The following is a 25832-nucleotide window of genomic DNA, read 5'->3' as shown; positions in this document are numbered from 1 at the left end:
ACTCATCATCTTTCCATTAAATTACATTACGAATATTTATATTATTATATAATAATATATTAAATGAAATAATAAGTATAATATCTTTTTTAATTTACGAGACATACGATTGAGAGAAGATCGAAAGGTGAGTGTCGACGACACGCGATCCTCCCCCCCCTCCCCCCTGCCCTTCCCTTCCCCCAACAATTTCTCAGGTAAGATCTGTTCGAAGAAGGGAAGGGAAAAGGTGTGAACCGGTTTAACATGTTGTAATTCAGTTATTTATCGAACGGAAATACGTGGGAGAATCTTGTCGTACCAGCAGCACATTAATAAAAATGCATTCATGTAATTAACGTTTCTTATTTGATAATTCGTTGATTTTAATCCATATTATTGGTGTAAAGACAAATTATTATATATTTAGATTTTTCTTACTTGAAAATAAAAGTTTTCTTTTCTTATTTTATCAAAATACACACACACATACACACACATATATATATATATTAGATTAAATAAAAAATATGAGTCATAGAGAAAATAATAATAGATCAGTTGGAGAAGGTGTCGAATTTCGTTGGGTGCATCGAAATTGGTTCTTTGATGCGGAAAACAGGAACGTCAAAGAATAATCTTTTTCAAAGATATGATATTTTATGGGACGTATGGTGTTATCTCATTCTCTCATTCCCATTTCCAATTTTTCTTCCTTTATACGATGGTAATACAATACAAAAATCTATGTGTATACGTACTATTTCTTTTTACGAATAAAGATGTAGGAAACAAATTCGTAAACTAAATCCTTATACGCGTAGAAAATGCTTCGAAACGAAAACCCTTTTGGAGAAGAAGGGTTTTATCTTTGCGATTCTCGACTTTATCGAATCGCGTAAGAAAATAAAAGTAATGTAACACGTTGCGTATTGAAGTTAACTTTAAGAATAATGTGTTGTTTTTCAAGGATTTTTATAAGATAAATAATCTTGGAATCGTTTCGTGAAAAACATCAAACAATTCTATAGAAATTAAATTTTATACGTTAAATTGAAAAATGTCTAACGCGTTTATATATTATTATTATTATTATTATAATTATTTAAATATATAGTTAAAAAAGAAAATGGATAATCGAAGTTGGCTTGACCGATATAAAAATGTTATAAATATTAATCGATTTTATTTTCTTTTTTTTTTGGAATTTATTTGTCAACTAAATGTATGCCGCTATCAATTTATTTGAAGTCGTTATACGAACGATCCCATGTTACTTATTTATCTATATAATAAGTATACCTGACCGGTTTCTTTAACCGGTGTCGATTCATCGAACGACATATTAGGAAACGGCTACCGATACCGCGTGTTTTCTCTCTTAGAAAGTTTTTTTTTAATTTAATACACAGACCGATTCTGAGAAAACTCCGATGTGAATTTTTATTACGATATTAAATAATTTCGTTATTTGTTTATATATATATTAGAATATCGATTATGGTATTTCATTTCGATAGAAAGAACGGAAAACTAACATTAATCTAAGACGTACGAAGAAAAATAATATTTTGTTCACTTTCATCGCGATTAAAGCGAATAAATTTAAATCAATTATTTTCAGAACTCATTTAGCAGTCAAAGGGTTTAATTAACTAAACACCATTACGAGTTTATCCTAACACATTTAAATCTATACTCTAATTTAGTGAAAAAGAAAGAAAAATAAAGAAAGTATGATCGTGATTGTATGGTAAATGAAGTAACAAACAAACAAACAACAAAATAGGTAGTACGTAGAAGTATTTTTCTTAAGTTTACCAATCAAAGGGGTTTAATTAACTAAACACCGTCACGAGTTAATCGTAGAACATCTAAATCCATACCTAAATTCGTTGAGAAAGAAACAAATAAAGAAATAAAGAAAGTATGACCATAGTTGTATGAGTTTCTGTGTGTGTGTGTGTGTGTGTGGAGCAAAGTAAAAAAAAAAAAAAAAAAAATAGGTAGTAACGTAGAAAAATATCTTCCCTTTTCTGTTTTCCTTCATTTTTCAGTCGTCGTACCTTTGCGAGAAGCGCAAACTCCGACGACAACGACGAATCCGAGGAGACGAATACGACGAGAATGAGGAAGAACGAGGAAGAGGGTGACTTTTTTTTCCTCTCCCCTCTACTTTCCTTCCATTTTTCTCTCTCTCTCTCTTTCTCTCTTTCCATTTCCTTTTCTTTTTATTTCTTTTTGTTTTTGTACTTTTTGTATACCTTTGAATTCATTCTCTTTCTACTCCTCTTCTACATTGCACTCGGTGAACGCCGGCAGAAACAAAGCGGATTCCCCAACGTAATAGAGACTCTCTCTCTCTCTCTCTCTTTTTTCTCTCTCTTTCTCTCTCTTGACTATATTTTTTCTTTTTTTTTTCTCACACCGTTGCAAAAACGTATCACTGCTCGGTCTTCCTCGCATTTTCTTTTCTATCTGTCTCACTTTTTCCACCACCACCACCACCACCACCACCCTTCTCCTCCTCCTCCTTCGCAACCCCCATAGAACCATAGTCGTCCCATTCTTTCCGTTTCTCTTTCTCTTTTCTACGAGCTGCTACCGTCTTTTCCACCCTAAAAATGGAAGACGAAGAAAATCGTGCAGGGAAAAAGGCTCGACCGGATAACCCAAAGAGAAAGAGAAAGAGAAAGAGAAAGAGAGATAGACTGAGAGTGTGAGAGAGAGAGAAAGGTAAGCTCAAAAGCGTCCAAAGACTAGGGAGAACAAATGGTGGGATAATCTTACAGTGATTATACGGAGATTTGTACGCGATAATAGTAGATTCTTTTTCTATTTCTCTTTCTCTCATTTTCTATTCTTTTAGAATTAATAATATTTTCATAAGTGAACTCTTTAAATTATATATTAATGTTGTTTTTTCTTGTTTTTCCTATGTAAAATATAAAGAAAGTTATATGTGATTTAGACGAGAAAATACGACAAAGGGAAATAATAAAGGTGCACCACCATCTTGAAATGTTGTACAGTTAAATTTATAATATATATATATATCGTTGAGCTTTAGGTACTGTAACTCAAATCTAAACTTGTCCAATTGCCAGCACTTGTCGCATTATACCGTAGACTTAATCGAAACTTTTGTCGTTTCTAGTTAAACGGAATCGAGTGCACATAAAGTTTCTTCCTCCTCCTTTTGCATTAGAATTTCCTTTCGATTTGACTTCGGCATACCTTGTACTACTTACTTTCTTAATTGTAATAAGTAGACACACACACACACACAAATATACACGTCTATGATACATAAGTAATATATTCATCTGTAAACACATTTAATCAACTATACGTTTAATTCTATAATACGAAACAGGAAATATTTAATATTAATTACATAAATTAATTAGACATACATTACATTTATTTATTTTATTTATTTAATAATATTTTATTGACCCTAGAGCCTAGGCTCCCTAAAGGCAATTAATTACAGTATAGTACAATGTAATGTATAGATAAAACAAAACGGAAATGAAAATTATGTAATTATTATTAAACTTATTATTATATTAGTAGTAACGCACAGTAAGTAGATAAATGTAAAAAGAAAATAGTAAATAATAAATAAAAGTATAATGGTTCTATAATAGTAGATAATTACATAGATATTAACATAGATTAATTACATAATTAATTACATAAATAACAAGAGTATTATTCAATACAGTTGCAATACTAAATAAAAAGAGAAAAAAGACAAATTATAAAATTAATTTTATCTTAATGTAACTTTTGATATAATAGATTTATAGATGATAAATTTGAAAAGAGAAAAATAAAAGAAAACGTGGAATGTCGTATAATAAAGTAATAAAGAAAGAGATAATATATTTAATAAACAATGCAACGTATATAATAAACCTTTAGGTGCCATCTAATAAACTTGAAAAGACATACAAGAAACTATATATTCGCTTAGTGGTTTTTAATTACTCCTCCCTTTCTTGGCACCCTTTATTCCCTTCCCTTCCTCCCACCCCTGTCGTCATAGAACATTCTCTTTCTCTTGGCATCTCTCTTTGAGGGTTACTTGCTTGCTTGCTTGCTTGCTTTTCTTCCTTGCTCGTAACCTCAGCTCGTAAATTGTTTTCTTTTCTTCAACCACGAACGAAGGGAACGAAGGGAACGAACGAGTGCAGTGCAGTGCAGTGCGTTAACATAAACTACGATTATCTTATCTTTTTTTATTTTTTTTTATATATTCACGCAACTTTTGTATAATATTTAATTTGGTTAAATATTTCTTATTTTTAGAAAAAAAAAAATGATTCATCAACGATAGCCGTTTAAATGTATATTATTACATAAAGTACTTTGATGTCGAAGGAAAAGAAAATTGTCTGTGTGTTTTAAATTTCTCTCTCTCTCTCTCTCACACTCTTATTTCTCTCTGATGGGGATTTTCTTCCTTTGAAGAAATCTTAGAAACCGTTTTAACCGGATATTTCGATGTAAAAGCACAAAGAAAACTAACTAACTCTGTAGGTAAAGTTGAACGACGAGTAAGTTAATCCGTAACTATATATCCTTTACCAATCACGTAGATGTTGTAAACAGAGAGACAAGTATCTGTTAGTTACAATATATACACATGTTAGTTAAACGATTAAATTACTCCTATTTAAATTAACTTAATTGAACTACGTATCTTTTTAGTAATACTTGTATATCGTTAAAAAAATAAAGAAAAGGGAAAAGAATAAAAAGGAAAAGAAGAAGAAGAAGAAAAAAAAAACGCGACACGATTATCGACACGAGAAGTAATGTCTCGTTTTATCGTTTGACAACCGTAAAATGTGAGTACTTATATATATATATATATATATAGTATTATTCCTTTTGTAATAAAATCTCGGGGTAATAGTGCTCGTGTTATACGAGGCGCAAGTTGTTAAATGAACATGCAAAAAAACGACCAACTGAGATAGAGATAAAAGAAGAAGAAGAAGAAAGAGAAATAGAAAGAGAGAGAGAGAGAGGAAAGTAGAGTACGTAAAGCAAGCAACCAAGCAACCAAGCAACCATCATTTTCTGTGAACTGTTAAATCGAGAGCAAAAAGACACTTTTATCGCTCTAATTCCTCTTTTATTTCTACTGGCTACTTCTCCTTGTCATCCTTTTTTACAACAGCAAAATAACAGCTCAAGATGTTTATCCCCCCCCATTTCGATAGTTATCCACGGCACTGGTTATAGAAAGAAGATAAGAAGATGGAAAGGGAAATAATAAAGAAAGTCGTGGAGAAGAGAAGAGAAAGAGAGATGGAATTCAATTAAGGACACCCGATGCATTTAACGCCCCGTAAAGTCAGATGAGAAGACACAAAAACCACGAGGGATTTCCTTCCAAGTACATAGGGATTTGCATTCGCTCCGTTAAATATATCTACGTGTATATATATATACATTTGTGTATGTGTGTATGTGTGGGTGTGGGTGTGTACGTAAATCTATGTAAATATGTACATTTAATATTATACGTGAATGTGTTTGTAAATTTCTTATGTAAATATATATATATATATGTGTATCTATATATACGTGGGTGTGTGTTAGTGTAAATATTTTATCCGTGTAGGAGAGTGTGTGTTAGTTGATACCATTGGAGCGTGAAAGGCGTCTTATATCCATTCGAATATTAGATAATTATTAAGATTTCCCTTGCGCAGTGGTGCATACTCATATTCCAATGGGTCGCGAGGTGTATTAAAATCCTCTCGCATAATGGCGTGACGTTAGGTGTAATTATACGGTGTACCGGCTTTTCATATACTATAGTGTTCTCCATGAATTTCAGATCGATTAGCTTTAATGCGGTATTACGTGAATTTAAGTGGAATTAACACGGATTTTGGTTAATCCTCGCGCATTACCCCGTTTATTTCAAAAACATTTTCCTAGTCGTCGATTAAACAACAATATCATGATTCTTATATTGACCAATTGATATTTTTTATATTTCAATAATTTTGTTCCTTTGTTTTCTTTTCTTTTGGAATTTTAAACGATATTTTCACTCGAAGTTTTATTAGTAATTCATTTGATTTTGATAATAATAAAAATACTACGTTATCTAAACATCACGATAATTAAATAAATCGAATAAAAAAAAGCAAGCACACGGTAGACTGATTATTATTACGAACAATCTCGTTTCACATCTATTCTCCTTTTCCTTCCTCCTTACTCATCGTCGTTCTACCATGAAACGGAAAGAATAAAGGAAATAAAAAAGAATGAAAAAGAAAAATAAGGACGGAAGAGAAAGTAGACAAGCCGTGGATGATCGACACGAAATATAGAAAGAAAAAAAGAAATAAAGAAATAAAGAAAGAGGTTGTTGTAAAACACGTTGCGAAAAGTGGAGTATGTACTGTCTTTTCGAATAACGGAACGGAACGCGACATCCGTTCGTTTTCTTCTTCTTCTTCTTCTTCTCCTTCTTCATCATCATCATCTTCTTCTTCTTCGTCATCTTCTTCTTCGTGTTCGTCGTTCTCGTAGTTTGGAAGGGTCTCCAATTACGCGTAATGATGTAAAATCGTGGAGCGATAATGACTCCGTCGGTATATACATGCACGTACCACCAGCTACGAGAGACACGTGTTCTCTATTAATAGGCATCTACCAGTTTTTGTATCTTGTCTTGGTCGTTGTCCTCCTACCTCCTCCTAACCCCCTCCTAACCCCCCTCATCCCCACCCTCATCCCCCGTTCGTTTTCTTCTTGGTCGTTTTCGTGTATCGTTTTGAGAGGGAGTGTACCACCCGAGCTGGGATGAGAAGAGGAACAGATAGAGGATATGCTAAAGAAGAACCATGAGAATTAGAGAGAGAGAGAGAGAGAGAAACGATACCGACGGAAGGATGGCGCCCGTCTAAGTAAATACACTTTTTTTTTTCTTTTTTTTAACATCTCGCATCACCCCTGCTGCACCGAAGACGCATACATCAAAATGTATACTGCTGTTTCCCCCTTCCTTTTCACCCCACCTACTCACTCCTTCTCCCTTTTTCTATCTCTCTCTCTCTCTCTTTTTTGTCTCACTTTCTTTCTCACCTATTATTTTTGTTCCTTTTTTTTCTTTTCTTTTTTATTTCGGTTTAACTCTTCTTCAGGTCGGACGAAGAAGTATTCTTTATTTGCATTTAGTATGCTAAGTAAAAAACTAATGTATGCATATTTATATATTTATACACACTAGTCGCGTGATTTTTCTTTCATTTTCTTTTTTTTTTTTTATCAACTGTAGTACGAAGAAGAACAGTTCTAATGAAAGAAGTAACGATATTTCTTGTTCTCTCTCTCTCTCTCTTTCTTGTTTTCTTATTACATTCTTTGTTATATATGTTTATTTAACTAATGTATTCGACTCGAATTTATATCTAATGGTTTCTAATGAAAGATTTTTCTAATGGTATATAGAATGAAAAGAGATGGATAAATAAAATTGATGTGTACGAAATTATATCTATTTAATTATCTATATTAAAAGAAGATTAAAATAAAATTAAGATATTTATATAAAATTTCATTTGAAAAATATCCTTCTTTTTTTTTTCAAATACGATTAAACGTTGAAAGACGACAAAATACTAATTCTAATTGCATTAAAAAGATTAATCGTAAGATACAAAAAGAAACAATCTCAAATGAACGAATAAAACACGTAAACAAAGAGAAAAGATAACACCGGTTATCCCAGTTAATGAAGATTTCTACATTCGAAGAACGGTAAACGCTTAGGCGATTAACGTTAGGCGAACGAAACTTATCCCTTTTCTCTAACTCTTCTATTTTCTATCTACCATGCCCCTTTTTCTTTTCTTTCCTTTTTTTTTCATTCAATTCGAGAGAGGTTGGGAGTAGAGGGATGGGGGGATGGGGATGGGGGGATGAGGATGGGGTTTCTTCGGTGAGAAACTGGGTGAAGAGAAGAAGCTCTAGAATCTATCGACTTCTTTCGATACGAATCGTGAAACGGTAGATTGCTGGGTCCCCCTCCCCCCCCAAACCCCCTCCCCTCTTTCCCCCTTTCCTTCCCCCGTTTCCTCTCGCAGAGTCACTCCATCTTCATTTCCTTTTCCATTCTCTTTCCATCGTTTCTTCTTCTTCGCCACCTGTTACGAGTTTCGATCGATAAATCGATAGATGCCGATTTATCGATCTATCGATCGGCCTAACAACCGTTTTCTTCGATTCCACGCACACACATTCTAAATACTTCTCTCGAACTAACCGATATTCTCATGGATGTACATTAAACGTACTAATAAATATATTTAAATATTAATTTCTCTCCTTCTAAAATAAAAATAACGAATAAAACATTCTCTCTCGCAAATCTAACGTTAATAGATAAAGGAATAGTTAATACATATTTCTTATCGATTAAAATAATAATAATAATGGAATAAATTTTATCGAACAACGAAGGAATGGGTTGATAATAAATATCTCTAGAACTGTAAGACTAGAAATGAGAAAGGAAATTTCACAAAAGACGAGTTCCGACACATTTCGGATAAGGGATTGAACGGAAAGAGATAGCAGGGGGGTAGGGGGGGTGGGTAAAAGGAAGACAGGGATAGAGGAGGAGGAAAGGGAAGACTGAAACGTATCGAAGTCACTTCGGGAGAATTCTAAAACTTGAAACTTTGTATTATAATGGTCCCGCGTATTCGGTGGCACGGAAACAACGATCCGTCGAATTCTCGCGGCATTACAATTGCCCATGGTTTGTTTCCAGTCGAACACGCTGATATCATACGATTTATTAGCTAACTCGACAGTCCTTTTCCGTTTGTTCCCCCAATGTTAGAGAAGACTAGGAACAAACCTAGCATCAAACCTATCCACCCACTCACCCACTCACCTAGCTAGCTAGCTAGCTAGACACGATGCAAACGAGGGGAGGAATGGTGAAACTGTGGAAAGGGTGGAAACACATAGATAGATATAAACATAGACACACACATTCTCAACTATGGCATCTCTCTCTCTCTCTCTCTCTATCACTCTTTCTTCGAATTTCAGTATTCCCAGGTGGCTTGCATCGTTGATCTTCGGATTCTCGTATGTACCTGCTCATGAATACCCGAATACCACGGGCAAATACTCCGGCCGTTGATACGAGAAAGAGACAGGAACAGGGTGAGAGAATGAGTGAGAGAGAGAGAGAGAGAAGAAACGAGACTCCGTTGAAGAGAGAGAAAGATAGGAAAAGATATAACTCGTCTGCCAGCAGCGAACATCGACCGAGAGAAATCGATATAAGCCGGTAGGAAAAGCGTCCGAGCGAGTCTACGCGAACTGCATAACGCGAACTATGTTACGTTGAAACCTTTTCCTCACCCTTTTCACTCACCCATTCTCTTCTCTTCTCTCTCTCACTCTCTTTTTCCCCTTCAAACACCCACTATTCATCCCACCCCGTTTCAGATATCCTAGGTTCACGTTCAAAACTACATCGAGTATTAACGAATCGTGTATCTGTCTCTGCGATATCTAGAGAAAAAAATGTTTCGAAATGTTAACAGATGTGTCCCTTCGATGATGATTTGATAATTATATCGATTGTTAATTTATTCATAGAAAGACACAAAAAAATAACTTGGCTAGAATTGCGAGAGTAATTTGGAATAAACGATGGAAATGAAATAATTGATGCTCACGTGTGTGTGTGTGTGATACACATGTGTAGAGGTATGTTAATTGATACGTATCATCCCTTACGAAAAATGAAATCAAATTTACGTAAAAGTTGACGAATTTATATTTGATTTTCTTCCTAATAATCCTTGATCTTCGGGTTCTCGTATATACCACCTGTTCATGCATACCTGAATCATATTTTATTGTTATAAATAAAAATATATAATGAATATTATTATACGAGATACACGATCTGAAGTATTACTCCGAGTTACAATTCTGTGAAAAATATTTCCAAAAATGAAGGAACCAAATAATAATAATAATAAACGGAAACTGATTGATAAAAGGGTGCTTACCGGAATGGCAACGCAGTCCTCGAGCTCGGCTAAGGGCGCCTCCGAGCAGAAGGTTCCCTCGGTGAGGAAAGGTGGCCGAGGGGGTGGTGGCAACCGGAACTCAGGGGGTGGCCCGGGACATTCCGGGCACTCCGTGCTCTCCAGCGTCTCCAACTCCTCCATCCTCCACCTCAGCTTGCTGAAAAGTGACGACAAAATTCGTTCTTTGATTAATCTTATTCCGTACACGAGGGCTTCGATAATAAAGGAGGGAGTGGGGCGAGGAGGGGGGAGGGAGGTATAACGAAGAGAAGTAGAAAGGGAAAGAAAATTCGTTTACCGACGAACACGGGAAACTTAATAAGTAATAAAAAAATTGAAAAAAATCTAACAGCTACTACGATGGTGGAATTTATTTACGATGAGAATGATAGTAAATAAATTCAATTAATAATCACGAGTATCTAATTAAAGTAGAAATTTAATGAAATCTTTCTTCGATAGCCCAATAACGGAACAAAAACACGTTCCGTGAACGAAATTTCGATTAGGTGTGTTATACGAAATTCTTACAACACATATGTACGTATGATATCGTATATAAGATAAGATATATTCAAGTTTGATGAAACTTTTTAATATTGGACAATGATATATCGATAGAATTCATTTTTTAAAATGATTTCAAAGAAACATATTATTAGAATATTAAACAATTGTCATTCGTTTCTTCCATATACGTACATACATACATGCATATACTAAAAGTAAAAGAAAAAGTAATGAAAATTAGACATAGAGTTGACCATAGGAGGAAAGTTGGTGGTCCAGGGTGAATTGATAACGGGTACGAGAGTTTCGTGCGGTGGCACTTCCACAGTGGATTTCGTTGGCTAATTAAGAGATACGCGTCTTGCTAGTAGTGGTGGTAGGTAGGTAGGTAGGTAGGTAGGTAGGTAGGTAGGGGGTGGAACAAGGGGGAGGCAGGGAGAAGGAGGAAGAGAGTTCCTAATGGTCGAGGGGAATATAATAATAGTCGTACCGGTATAACTTGTATAACGGGTGGCAATGTTGGCACTACTTGCACTGGGTGTTACTGGCATGGGATGTTAGCAAAAGAAAAAAGGGTTGGTGGTGGTGGTGGTGGTAGATTCGCTCGACATCGGACGAATAAATGCGCAGTTTTTTCTGGGCTACCAAGAAGGTGGCGTGCAAGGGACGACGACGATCTCGTTAGCATAGGAAGCACCTTACCCTGGGGCCGGGTCAAGTCGTTCCCAGTCGGTGTCGACTGGAGTGGGCCAAAGCCGACGTTGTCGGTATGCTAATACCCCAGAACTTAATTACAGTCTCATAATGAATCAGTCACGCCGTACCTCTTACCCCCACAAGCCCCCACAAACTCCCACCAACCCCTCGCAACCGCTCGTTCGCCCACAACTTCTACCTTTCTCTTTCTAATCCCACGTTTAACATCCTTCTCTATCTATCTATCTATCTATTTCTTACTCTCTCGCTCTCTTTTTGTCTCTCACTCTCTCTCTCTCTCAGTCTCTTGCATGCATCGTTCGTCGAACCGTGTAGCAAACGGGGAACGTATACCGTTGATTAATTGTTTTCTACCCCTCTCACGAGACCACCACCCTCATATGCGTACGCTAGACTACCGAACGGTCAAACCAATCGGCCTGGGGGTCAATTTTCGGTTCGACGCTCGTTTGAACTTTCCGACAGAGGATTCTCGTTCGTCTCTAACAGTTATATCTACAACGTAGTCCATTGGTATTATATGACTTTTACGCGTAATCAATTGTTACAAATGATTATTATATTCTTACAATTATATTTTTATATTTCGTTCGGGAGTAGGTTTAAGGGGGGGTTTGAATATAAGGATTATAAATATCGTCGTTTTATTAATCAAATTTGATAATAATTTTTCTTATATAACGATACGATATTATTAAAGGTAGTATCATTTTATCTTGAAAAATAGGAAATTCGAAGCTCTAAGAAGGGCTTATGTCGAAGCAATTACCTCGTGGTAATTTATACCGTAGCAATATGCCCTTGAGAGAGAAAGAGAAAGAGAGAGAGAGAGAGGTTTACTCGAAATTGATTCCACAGGTAACGATCTGAGAATTTCGTGATTGAATACGACGATGATTACTCGTCGTATGTATTAACTACACTAAATTACCCTATAAAGTATTGAATAAATAAATAAATAAATAAATAAATTACATTTGTGATTTTTAATTCAACATTATATATATTTTAGTATATAAAATTAAAAAAATAAATAAAAGGTAAAAGATTGATTCTAAAATAACGATCAAAAGAAAACGTTCAAAGTTAACCTTTGAAGAATCTTAAATGTGAAATTAACGTAGGATAAACCATTGTACAAAGTTAAAGGCTACAACCCCTTCCCTCCCCTTCACCACCCCTTCTTCCATTCCTTCTTCAAGCTTTCGAATCCCTCGTTCGTTTCGTATTGTATTTCCAATAAGCGTTGGTATGCCAAGTGCTCGTTATAATCGAAACAACACGATTCCGTATCCTCCATCCAGTTCGTTGAACGATTAAACGAAGCCTTCGGACGAATAGTTAGCAACGTTCGATCGTATGGCAATGTATCGCAAGCAAGCAAGACTAGGGGATGCTGGGGGGTGGTAGTGGTGGTGGTGGTGGTGTTGCTGCTGTGGTTTCAACCATTTCTCCCACGATAACACCCAAATTCTCTGGCTCTTCGTAAAGGGTTAACAGAATTATATAGGATTTACGTGCTACCAACGTTAAAAATATATTGGAATTTTCGTACGTAGAAAAAATGACGGTACGAATTAAGAAATATTATAATTAAATAAGACAAAGTAATATTAATTTAAAAATAAAAACAGATAGATTGATTTGTTCACGTGTATATATGAATGTATGTATGTGGGTGGGTGTATTGCGTGCAGGTGAGAATCCAGACTTTCTCGAGGAAAATTTTTTAAAAGGCGAACTCGAAACAACGGAAGAGTAAGAATAAGAAGAAGAAGAAGAAGAAGGGAAAGAAGGAAAAGAAAAAGAATGAAAAGATGAGGAAAGAGAAAACGTGAAAGTATATTAGAGGAGTCAGAAGTCGGAATCGTCGGAGTCTCGACCGCCGGCATTCAATTTCGAACGACTTCGAGAGAAGATGGAACTCGTTCGAAAGAATGGAAAAGGGTGTGTTGTATGCGTGCATTTATATGTGTATAAACACATATATATACATATAAAAATGTATGTATGTATGTATGTGGTACGTGCTCGTTGCACGTGGAAGAAAAGATGGTAGTGCGAGAGAGATAGATGGAATGGAAGAAAGAAAAGAAAAGAAAAGAAAAGAAAAGGAAAGGAAAGAAAGAAAAGGAAGGAGTGATGAAGAGGGTATATCGAGGTACTATTTTACGCACGCACACAAACACCCACGTAAACACCGAGGAAGGGACACACATCGAAGTAATCACGGGTGCGGCACGAAGAGGGAAATATTGGAAGAAAAAGAGAGAGAGAGATGGTACGTCTGCGCTCAGTTTAATAAATGCAGCCTTCCTTCCGTTCTGGTTCCTTGGTACGGCCCTGGGTCTCGGCTTCAACTGACTTTCACGTTCGCGAAAGAAACCCTTCTTCTTCACTGGATGCTTTTTTTCTCTCTCTCTTGTTTTTTCTCTCTCTCTCTCTCTCTCTCGATTTCTCTTATATTCGTACACCTTTTCCCTGAGAAGAGGGAGAAGAAGAGTAGGGGGAGAGGAAGAGGAGTTCTCATTCGCATTCAGAAAACGAAAGAAGAAGAAGAAGAAGAAGAACCGAACTAAACCGAACCGAATGAGCGAGCATTGACGAAAGACACGCTTATTTCCTAGCTTCGTGATTCGTTTTAGATCAAATATACTCATTCGTATGATTTTCCTTTTTTTTTTTTTTCTATTTCATTCCTTTTCTATTTCTTCCTCTATTTTAAACCAAACCCACTTCCCGATTCTTTCCTTTCCCATCTATTCACCTAATTATTTCAAACCATTCCGTCTTTTATTTACCGATTCTATACGTATTAATTAATTATAGGTGCTTTCATTTGTTTATCGATAAAAGCTAGACGAATTTTTTTCCGAGCTTGTTAATAAGAAGGAATTTATTTCTTTTGCTTTCTTCATCAGATTTTTTTCTATATTCAAATATTACGAGGATAAAAACCATTTACGCGTGTATTACGAACCCGTAATTCCTGCGTTTTTAAATAATTACGATAATTGCTAATGGAATATTGATTTCTTTTAAATATAAATTACGCTCATCGAATAAAAAAAGAAAGAAAATAAAGAAAAAAAAATGTATATAATATAATACGAATTAAATGTGTGTACGTGTGGTGGGGGGTGGGGGGGCGTAAGCATTAAGGCATTATTGCAAAATTAATCCGATTAACGTATAAACGTATCTTTCGGTAATTAATTTCACGGTTATGCGAGTTGTAACGATATCAAAGGACGTCGTGTATACCTCGAGAAGATGTTCTCGTCCCTTTACTCGTCCCTTTTCTGGACCACGGAAAATTGCTTACACCGTTATAACGAAATTCCCTGGTAAGGGCGGAATCTTCTTCTTCTTCTTCTTCTTCTTCTTCTTCTTCGCTTACCGATATACGATTTCATCCACTTTCCGAAAGTTGCAGACTCGAACGAGAGAAGAAAGGGTTCACGAAAGCGTGGAAAACGATCGTAGGGTAGGATGGAAGAGAAAGTGGGTGGCTTGGGTGTCGAGAGAAGGGTTTTAAGGTGAGCTGGTAACGGGAAAAGGGGTGACTAGGGTGATGGGGTTGAATGGGGATCGAGGGTGGGGGGTTGGTTACCGGCAAAGTGGTCGGACTTTTTCCAAGTGGTCGACCGAGCGAATCGACTGTCCGGAACGGGATTGGCCGAGGTCTTGCCCCCCTCCCCCTACCCCTCTCCCATTCTCCTTTCCTCCCCCTTTACCTCGTTCTATGGAAAATGGCTTTGGATTTACGGATGGTTCTCGTGGTTTTCCACGTTCGGCCACGCATCCTAATGGAGAAACTTTGCCGCTTCTAAGGGGAAAACGCGTTAAGGGAAAATCGAAAATAATCCTTCATCTCGTTTTCGTTCAATTGTTAAGCCGATTTAATAAAAAATATATATCGTTCTTTTCTCGACGAGAATAAATGCAAATTTGATATGGTTTCTATAAACAGATATCGAGGAAATGTGAGTAGAGAAATAAATATAGGTGGTACGACGGTGTATTATATATGGGGGGAAAGAATTATTATATAACACGAAACTTTATAATAATATACGGATGTAAGTTCGTACAAGTTGGTAGAACGGTTAATGTTGAAAAGTACTTATCACGCATATGTAAATTAGATAGAAGAAAGTGAGTAAAATACGTTTGGTAATTCGTGCACACGTGAACCGGTCACGAAATTTTGGCGCGTGCGTGACACGAGCATAAGGAAGGAGACTTTATCGTTAGAAACACACACCATTGGGGAACCGTCAAGCTTGAAAATTTGCCTGATTAAGCATAACGAGCAAGTGTAGGGAGAAAGTTGCTTGGAAACAAAAAAAATTCATCTCCCTACCCTCCCAAAAAAGAAAAAAAAAGAATATATACGAAAGACAGATTCGTGCAAACTAGAGAAAAGAGAGAGAGAGAGAGGGGAAACAAACAAAAAGAAAATAAAAAGAAGAAAAAGAAAAAGCAAAATAACAAAATACCGTCTGGCATTTTCGCGTTCCACCATTTTCGTTTTAGTTTGAAACGTTCTCGCAAAATTTCTACGTTCGCAAAATTTCTGCGAAATCACGCATCCCTCTCCTCTCTTTCCTCGTATATCTTTTTCTCTATTTCACGACGTATACGTACGTAGATATACGTCGTACTTGTCAAGAAGGGAAAAGGGTGACAAGTTAAGGGCACGTGAGTTGATACGCGACGTGTTCGTTGTATACGTTGGACGAGACCTAGAGCTGATGTGACTCGTAATTTTATTATGAAAATTCCAACAATGCAACAACACTTTTCCTTCCTTCCTACATTTGATGGCTTGGACACCCCTCCTCCTCCTCCTCCGCCCTTCCCCCAGTTCCACCCTTGTTCCTCATACCTAAATCTTTTTTTTTCCTACTCGCGCAGAGTTTAGTTAGACGCCTTTTCGCTAATTCGATTCGCGATGTGGCTAATGGGTTATACGTGTCGCGAAATTTTTATTCCAGCACACCACGTTGAATTAAAGTGCGTCTTGGGTATCGTATTTTCTAAACTCTTCCTCTCAGATTTTTTTCTTTTTTTTTTTGTGATTTATTAAACGTCTCGTATAAATTTTACGTATGAGAATTAATATACGTTGTTATATTTGGTAACGACGAGTTTTCTCTCTCTCTCTCTCTCTCTTTCTCTTTTTCTCTTACACACAACACACGTACGCACAATATATTCAATGATTTTTATTATTGATAATTATTAATTTCTATTAATAATAATAATTAGTATGGGGTACGCGTGTAGTTAATAATACTCGCCTTAGGTTAATTTGAATTTATGTTACGTACACACGATGACGATATCGATTATACGAAATCATTCGTTTTATATATGTCAAATATTACTTTTCATTCAACTAAATCTCAAGATATGAGAATTTTTAAACGAATATACGATTATAATAATTTGTTAATATTTAGTGACTGCGTTTATTATTTTACGTGTTAAAATCAGCACGCATATGTGGACAAATTGAACGATTAATGATTCATAATTAAAAGAAAAGAAAAAACGAGATCATTTGTACGAAATTATGTATGAAAATAAATCAGATAAATATAAAGAAAAATATATAATATCAGTCAGTCGGTATTGAGATTAGAAAATAAAACGAAAGGAATAAAAAGAAGATAGAAAAACCAAAAAATTACAAGTTGAAAAATGACTGTCTGACTTTTTAAACGTGATATCTTGTAAACTCTGAAATGTGATATTCGTTGTGTGTTATTCGTGTCTATATGTACGGTTTAGTAGATGAAAAAGATGGAAAAGGAAGAAAGTTAGTAAGGAAGGAAGGAAGGAAGGGGAGTGAAAATGAGAGGAAGAAAACGAGAAGGTCGAAACGTAGAGGATGATATCCTTGCAGGATCGGAAATACAATGAAACGGAATGGGATTTAAAGAAGTAGAGAAATTTCATAACGCGCGTCCTATCGTGGCGATGGTACAACAAAGAAAAAGGTACACGAAGAAAAAGAAAAGGAAAAGGAAAAGGAAAAGGAAAAAGAAAACTAAAAGGAGAGAAAAGATCGAGCAATCCTTTCTGGAATTTCTTCTTGCAATGGATGCTGCACTTTTCTACTACCTTTTTCTATAAAATACTACCTCACCTTATACGGAATTCTTACTCTCGGTCATTGCTCTTACATTTGATTGTATATATGTGATAATAAATAATAATAATGTTATAATTATATATATATAATGATATAAGATATATTAAGTATAACAATAAGTAATCGATTATTTCAAAATCTAGAAACAAAATAAGTAATAATTTACAATTTTCATTAGTTTAATTTATTATTCAATCCCCGTCGCATTATATATCCAAAAATAATATAAAATGTAAAATATAAATCAAAAAATGATAAATTAAAAAATGAAAATATCTCTGGCAACGTATGCAATAACAAAAAAAAAACAAGCAACCATAGGATGATATTTTCCGTTTACGTATTCCAGCGCCGCTCGTGGGACGTCGAATTAGTTAAATGCGGGCCCCTTTCTTTTTTGCTGGCCCCTTTTCAAAGTGGCTTTGAGAAATCACACTGGATTGTCGTTTTATACGGCCGTTCGCGACGAAAGGGACGAACTTTAAATTAAGTCATTTTAATCCCAAGGGAAACTTGCCCACTCTCTCTTACACAATCCCACTCTTTCAACCCACACCCCCATTCCTCCCTTCCCCCTCTCTTTTTCTCTCCCTTGCACCCATAGACGCGTTCTGCCGCTGTTAAGTTCCAACGTTAAGTAATCAGATTAGCTCGAACTAACCTCGAACGCTGCTCAAAACCTCCGAAAAGTTACGTCTTCTACTTCCTACCCCTCCCCCTCCCACCACCACCACCACCCGTTCAACCCCTATCTCTATCTTTTCCCCTACTATTACTTCTCCGAAATTTTCTCTATTCCTTCCTAGACCCCTTCCCCCTCTCTCATCTCTCTCATGTTCACTCGTTCTGCACTAATCCACTTTCGGAACGTTCGGCAACCGAAATTCCGCTCGCGGGTTAATTATTTCACTACCCCGTTAATTCACGTATTATTACGTATCTTTTAAAATAAATAAATAAATAAATAAATGTACAGAGAAATAATTGTGAAATTTGAAGATTCTTTTTTACCCCTCTCGGTTATTCGAAAAAGAAAAAAAAGATACTACTCGAGCATTTTGTTATGCAAGTATCGTGAAATGTATCCTAGTTATTTTTTTGTTTCCTATCCTTTTCTCGATAAGAAAGAGAAAGAGAAAGAGAAGGAAGGAGGGGGAAACAAAACTTTGGGCATTTCTTAAATATTCGAAGCTTTTCTCTTCAGTAGTTCGACCAAAGCCACCGAAGTTTACATTTTCTCATGAAATATTTCGCGTATTTCCTTTAGCTTAAAACTCGGATAAGAGAAAAGCTTTAACTTGTTTCGAGACTCGAGTATTAGCGAACGACGCTCGTTCGGATAAAATATTTTCTAATAACGAACCTATTTTCATCGTGTAAATCTATTTGTTTTCTACCGAATCGAAAAACGATTATCAAATATTTATCGACAAGTGTAAAAGTTTAAAAAAAAAAAAGAAAAGGGAATGAAAGAAAAAAATATAATTTTTCTTTTTAATTCAATACAAAAGAAAAAAATGACAAAAAAATATTCATTTTCATTGCGTTTCATTCATTCGAAATATCATTAATCAATCGTTGCAACGCGTAATTGCAGTACACGAATTTTTTCGTAATCTCTAAAAGTTATTCAATTACATCTTCAAAATCATACCTGACAAAATCATCATTTTTAAAATACGACGGGAAACGTCGAGATATTCTCATCCCCCTCCTCCCTCTCCCCAATTTACTAAAAGTGGTGAGAAAAAAAAAACCAGAAAAAACAGAATGGTTGGCGATACTTAAACGACTCGTTATATTTGCGAAATGCAACCGAGACGAACGAAACGACGAGCGATGGAAAGTGCATCATCACCCCCCTCGTCCCCTTTCCTCCCCCCTGCCCCATCCCTTCTCGTTTACTTCCACATCTCGGTGTTAATTCCGTAAATATGTTCATTAGCGAGTGGTGCACGAAACGAAATGTTCAAATATTGTTCCTCCAAAGCAAAAGGGGGTGCGCTTGCTGCTTCTACGTGCTTCTTCTCTATACGAATAATTGTGTTTCTCGCGAAAGTCTCACTCGCGGTTCTTTGTTTTCCCCCTATTTCCCCCCAACCTAACCTAACCTAACCTAACCTCACCTAACCCAACTCCAACCCCATCCCCATCCCCTTTTCCAACACCACCACACCACCATCGCTACCACTACACTTCTTCTTCATTTTCTTCGTAATATTTTGTTGATCTTCTTTCTCTCTTTTCGTTTCATTTTCTTTTCCTTTCTTTCATTTTCTATTTCCTCGCTCAGGGTGAGCGTGCTCGTCAAACGTTGCCTACCTGCCTGCCTGCCTGCCTGCCACGCCACTTGAAAAAAGAAAAAAGAAAAAAGAAATAAAAAAAAATAAAAATAAAAACGTTCAGGTTGAGAGAGAAAGCCTGCGGGAGATAAATTCAAAAGACAACGAAATTATAACGGCTGGGATTTGCACGAGGTGTACGCGCGTACGTACCACACTATCCACCCTCTATTCTCCTCCCCTCTCCCCCCTGACCTCACCTCCCCACACTCACCCCCGTCTCATCCCTCTTATTCTTCTTTTTTTCGAGTTACGAGCAACGCCAGCGTTTCCATTGCAGTGACACGCAACGAACCGTTAACTTCTCATACTACTAAACCTCTTCTTTTCTACTATTTATATGCTATTTAACTATTATCATCAAATCTCTCTCTCTTGTCTTGTTCTTTTTTTTAATAATATACTTATATATAAATAATAACGTCTTATAAACTTTCCAAAATAATTTTATATTATACAATAATTGTAATTTAATAATAATTCCTTCGAACATTAGAAATTTTGCAATTGCAACTGAGCTTGCTAATTATTTTTCTTCTTCTTTTGAAACATTATTTTAACGTTTAATTCTTATCTTTTTTATTTTTTTAAACGATACTTCTTCGCAACTTTGGTTTCTATCTTTTATTTATAGACTGCGTCACTACGATACGAATTATTTAGTTTAAAAAGATGTTTCTTGGAAAGTAATGTAAAAAATAAAATCAAAAAAAGAAAAAACATTCGAATGAAAGATAGGATTTATCATTCAATGATCCATGCATTTATAGTTGTTCTACTATTTCTGCCAATGAAAAGATTCAACGATGCTAGAGAGAATAGGTAAAAGAGGTGAGTGAGTGTGGAGTGTCAAGGGGGGTTTATGAGGGTGGTGGTGGTGGTGGTGGTGGTGGTGAGAGGTGGGAGAGGATATAAAGGAAAAAGATATACGGATATATACGTCGATGAACGCATCCACGGTGCATACTGTATAATGCAGCTAATACGGGGAACGTCGAGGTTATTACTGCAGTTTGCAAACAGACTGCTGCTGCTGCTGCTGGTGGTGGTGCTGGTGCAGTACGGTAATGCAATCGGCACTGATACGATCACGCACGTACGCGAGGGGCCATGCACTTTGGTATTCCGATGCCTGCAGAAAAGCATCTCGAACGTTAGAGATAGAAAACAGATAGAAAAAAAAAAGAAGAAAAAATAAAAGGATATAGAGAAACCATAGAAAAATAAATAGACCAAAATCTGAAGGGAAAAGAAAAAAAAAAAGAAAGAAAGAAAAAGTAAAAGGACAAATCGTAAAATCGACAGACAGGAGACAAGCTGATGTTGCTGCAACTGCAACTGCAATTGTAACCGGATCGAAAAACTTGCGAGAAAAATTATTCGGCTATTTTCAAAACAACGAGTTTAAAAACGCATTTACTACAACTACTACTATTACCACACAGAGAAAAAGAAATTCATCTATAACGTAAACTCAATCCTACGGGTAGTAGTATCCACCCCCGTACGATCGAGGAAAAATGTTTATTTTCTTTTTGACGTTTCCCGAAGAGGAAAAAGATCGAGATATATCGTTATGGGATAAAAAGTTTCCTAGTGATAAAAATGTTCGCTTCCAGCAGCAGTAACCCAATGGAATAATAATAAGTCTTGATTTTTGTTACAAGATATTACACGTAACTTTTATAGAAAAATACTATTTTTAATAACTATATTTATATATATATATCTGTATGTGTATGCATGCGTGCGTTGAAATCATATATAGAAAATAAACTAGTATTTGTTATCCATTATTTTGTTTATACACGAAACTAGTATAATATAACCAAACTTTATCATAAAGCAAAACTATTTTCTTTTCTTTCGTTGGTATACCTTCGTTACATATGAATGTATAAATATATATATATATACTACACGTTGCATACATATTTGCTATTACAAACTATACAATTTATTTATGCATGTAAGTATGTTGTACTACGAATATACACATGCATACACACACACATTGTAGGGATTGAGATCGCTCGAAGCGACCACAACGCGACCTCGATATTTTTCAAAATCGATGAACCGCGGGTGGTTACCTACCTCTCTCTCTCTCTTTCTTTCTCTCTCTCTCTCTTTCTCTCTAGGAGAAGTCCATTACGTTCGAAACCGTACATTTGTCGACTTAATAAAACAAATATCGTTCTCGGTAATTGCACACAACCCTGCTCGTTGCACGTTCCGACAACGTTACCCCGTTCTTCCTTCGGCATACTCGTTACGAAAATATCATTTTCCTTTCTCTTAATTGTGTGTGTGTGTGTATGTGTCTGTCTGTCTGTCTGTGTGCGTGTTGTTCGATTTGTTCTCTTCCCATTCGCGAACTATCCCGTTCATTTTGACTACGCTGTCTGAAAGAACGATTGAAAAAAATCAAATGAGAGAAGGGAAACGATCCGTTTGATTTTTCTCTCGTACCAAACTTTGTAGATCAAAAAAGAAAAAAAAGAAAGAAGAGAAAAAAAAAGAAGCAAAATATTCCCTCGGTGCGAGTATCTATGTCAATTTGTTTCGGACGATAAAGTAGTAATGGTGGTGTTACGGTGTCGGTTGTTATTGTTGTGGTGGTAAAGGTATACGCATTCAACGAACGATTTACCAAAGTTTTTTTTCTTCTACTTTCTGGTCAACCGTAAAAAATTCTCCTTCGCTTAGAACGAGGAACAATGAAAAAAAGGGACGTGTTAAGACCCTCGAATCGATTCGTCACCCTCTCGTTCAAAACCACCGACACGGATGGTCCTCTTTCCCGAAACCACAAACCAATGTGACAAAGACCCCCTCCCGTTTCCTTCCCACCAACCATCGTTCGAAGCTGCAAGAAGATTTTCTACGATCGAATACAATCTTTTATAACTTTCTATCTTATTCTCCATTTATTTTTCTTTACCTTTTCTTTTCTTTCGTTGATTCATTCTTCGTTTAACGTCATTCGTGGAAAACCGAAAACGACTTTCGTGGTTTCTTTTCCTTTTTCAAAAATTCCCGCTCAATTCGTTATACTCGAAAGCGTATCGAAAAATTTAACTCACTCTCTCTCACTCTCTCTCACTTTCTCTCGTATTTGTCCCATAGACAGCTGCAAAGTTTCCTCTCATTTTCGAAGTTTTTCTTCCTACCCGTTACGCAGAGAAAATCGCGTTGACCTTTTATAATTTCGATTCGAATTTATACGATTATGGTTTTACGGGATAACGAAGGGTGCGTTTCTAACTAACGCAGAATACTATGAAAACATTTCACGAATGGAACGAAAGAGATTTGTTCGATGTAGTATGATACATCAAACCACGTACAATTATTATTATTATTTCGATAGATCAAACGTTCAGATAGCAAATTTTCGATGTACTTATATTCCTAAGTATAATAAATAAAATAAAATAAAAAAAAAACAAATATATATATAGGGGATAAAATAAACGTAGACAATTCTTTCGTGACAGAAGATCCGAAGAGCTCGGATAGCTCGTTTCTATGTTAATCCACCCCCTCCTTCTCCACCCCTCTCGTTCACCATCTTCCCAGGTTTTTCATACGCGGGACAGACGATTACTGGGTTTTAAGACGTCATCCGTTGCATCGGAATGGGGGAAAAAAAAGGGAAGAAAATCACCAACCCTCTCCTTTCACCCCTCTCTCTTTCTCGGGACGCGACTTTGCCTTCCTGGAAAATTGAATATTCTTTATAAAAAGAAGAAAAAAAAAAAACAAAGGAAGCGTCGTGCTAGGGGATTTTTTTTCAAGCAACAAAGTTTGTAAAACACTGCGCCAAAGCGATAAGAACTTTCGGAATAAAAGGGCGTAATCAATCGACAACGTTCATTTACATTTTGATGATACCAATTTTTGTTGTTTGATCAGCACTCCCCTCCACCCCCACCCCACTCCAAGCCGTTTGGTTAACGATTGATTGATACAAACTACCCCTTCCCCCCACCGCCAACCCCATTAATCCTTACGAATCACAAATCGGGGGAAGGATATCAAGGTTCGGTATTTCTCATGGATTATATATGTTTTTATTGTTGTTTGCTAAAAATCTCAACAAAAATTCTATTTTGGAATTTCGTTTTTAAACGCGAATGTGAAATGGAAAAAAAGAAAAAAATACGCGCATACATATATATATATATATATATATATAGCACGGAGTGGGGAGGGGGGGAGGGGGAGGGGGAGGAAAAAAAAGAAAATATCGATCGATTCTCTCGAATCTAAATTTCAATATAATATCGTTACGGTGCTTTCAAAATTTTTTTTTTGTTCGCCAGCCCGGATCACCGAAATATTGTTTAGAAATAACGTAATAAAAAACAAAAGAAGAAGAAGAAAGAAAAAAAAAAAACCACCGTTAAGCGGAACAAAAACAACGACTCGAGGTTACGATACGCGTTAACCCGACGTGTATCGGACAATAATTAAATGTACGCCATAATTAATCAACGCGTTAAATAAGATGGATGATGGTTTAAAAGTGAAAGATGTGATTAGGCGGTTTTTTATGGTATAAATAGTGTAGGAAGGAGGTGGGGGTGGTATGATCCGATAACGAGATCTCTTTTATCGTATCGTATCGTATCATTGAATTAAAAATCCTTCTTTTTTTTTGTTTTATTTTCACATTGTTTTCCATGATTTTCATTCCCTACGTAATATAAGTACTTCCTCGTTATTTTCTCGACGAAAAAGAAGAAAAGAAAGGAGAGAGAGAGAGAGAGAGAGAGAAAAAAAAAAGGAAAAAGTATTACTGAGAGAATATGTGGTTACGTAATTTTTCCTACGTACTCTTTTCCTGCTACAAACCACCACCACCACCACCACCACCATCACCACCACCAACAGTTTCGTATACTTGCTCATATATCCAACGTGTATCGTTATTTTCCAACCGTTGCATTTAATAACGTGCGTTAACGGTTTTAACAAAATATCACGATTTTTACCGAAAGCAAAAATGAAACAAAACAAAACAAAACAAAACAAAACAAACGAACGAACGAACGCGAAAAGCGCAGCAGCAAAATTAATCACAATTTTTTAACAGTGAATAATATAAAAGAAAAAAGAAAAAAATGAAACGCATACTACTCTAATAATAATAAATAATAATAATAATAATAATATTAATAATTTTACATCTAACATCCAAAGGTATAAACGCGAATTATGAGATTGTGGGTATGATATAATAACGTGTGCATATGCACGGGCAACAACACGATATTATTACATGATTGTATGATTACCGCAACGTCTAGAGAGTGCACGGTTGCACATTATTTACACGTGCACGCTTCTCTCTCTCTCTCTCCCTCCCACTATAGTTAGATATAGGGTGCAGAGAAGCGTGTAGAGTGAAAAGAAGGGTTATATAACGAAGTAACATTGAAAAGGGTTACACTCTCTGTCTGCCGTCTTCGATTATTCGTCGTTGCAGTATATGCAATATTAAAAAGGTATATACAGGTATATATATACCTGTGACTTTTTCTCAAACCTTCTGATAATAACCTGTACACCCCCCCCTCGTACCCCCCACGCCGTATTCCTACTCAACTTACCCTTCTTTCTTTCTTTCTTTTTTTCTTTCTCACTTTACCTTGGTATAGCAAACTTTCAATCTGTCTCATTTCCACTTTCATTCTATCCTATATTATTATCTTTCTTCGTTCGTTTCGTTTCGTCAGTTTCCTTTCCTTCCTTTCGTGGAAAAGCTCGCGCATTCGACGATCTTCCTCCAGTGGCAGACGCGACTGACTCGATTTAATTAAACCTACCCGGTGAATTTAATACTTTCACCCTCGAGTACCGTCACTGCTAGACCGTTATGGATTTGTGCCACGCGTGTATCATTAATCTTACAACCGAACCCACCGCGAAAACCCCGGTGCATACGTACGTACGTTCGTTTATTAATGCACCGACGCGTAATTGAATATTTTTCACTACGGCTAAAGGTTATAACAG

At 36.1% G+C, this 25832-nt stretch overlaps 1 protein-coding gene across 1 annotated transcript in view; it reads right to left on the bottom strand.

The window, feature by feature from the left end:
* The window catches only part of LOC122517850 (POU domain, class 3, transcription factor 3-A), a 119753-nt gene that overhangs the window by 77544 nt on the left and 16377 nt on the right, over nucleotides 1-25832 (bottom strand). The window contains exon 2 of the mRNA XM_043636447.1: nucleotides 10056-10233. Within this exon, the coding sequence (XP_043492382.1) occupies nucleotides 10056-10217 (162 nt within the window). The 5' untranslated portion in view covers nucleotides 10218-10233. The remainder of the gene's footprint in view (nucleotides 1-10055; nucleotides 10234-25832) is intronic.

Source organism: Polistes fuscatus, unplaced genomic scaffold (genome assembly GCF_010416935.1).
Source record: "Polistes fuscatus isolate 324 unplaced genomic scaffold, CU_Pfus_HIC Scaffold21, whole genome shotgun sequence".
Taxonomy (NCBI): Eukaryota; Metazoa; Arthropoda; class Insecta; order Hymenoptera; family Vespidae; genus Polistes; species Polistes fuscatus.
This window is presented reverse-complemented; position numbering and strand designations above follow the sequence as displayed.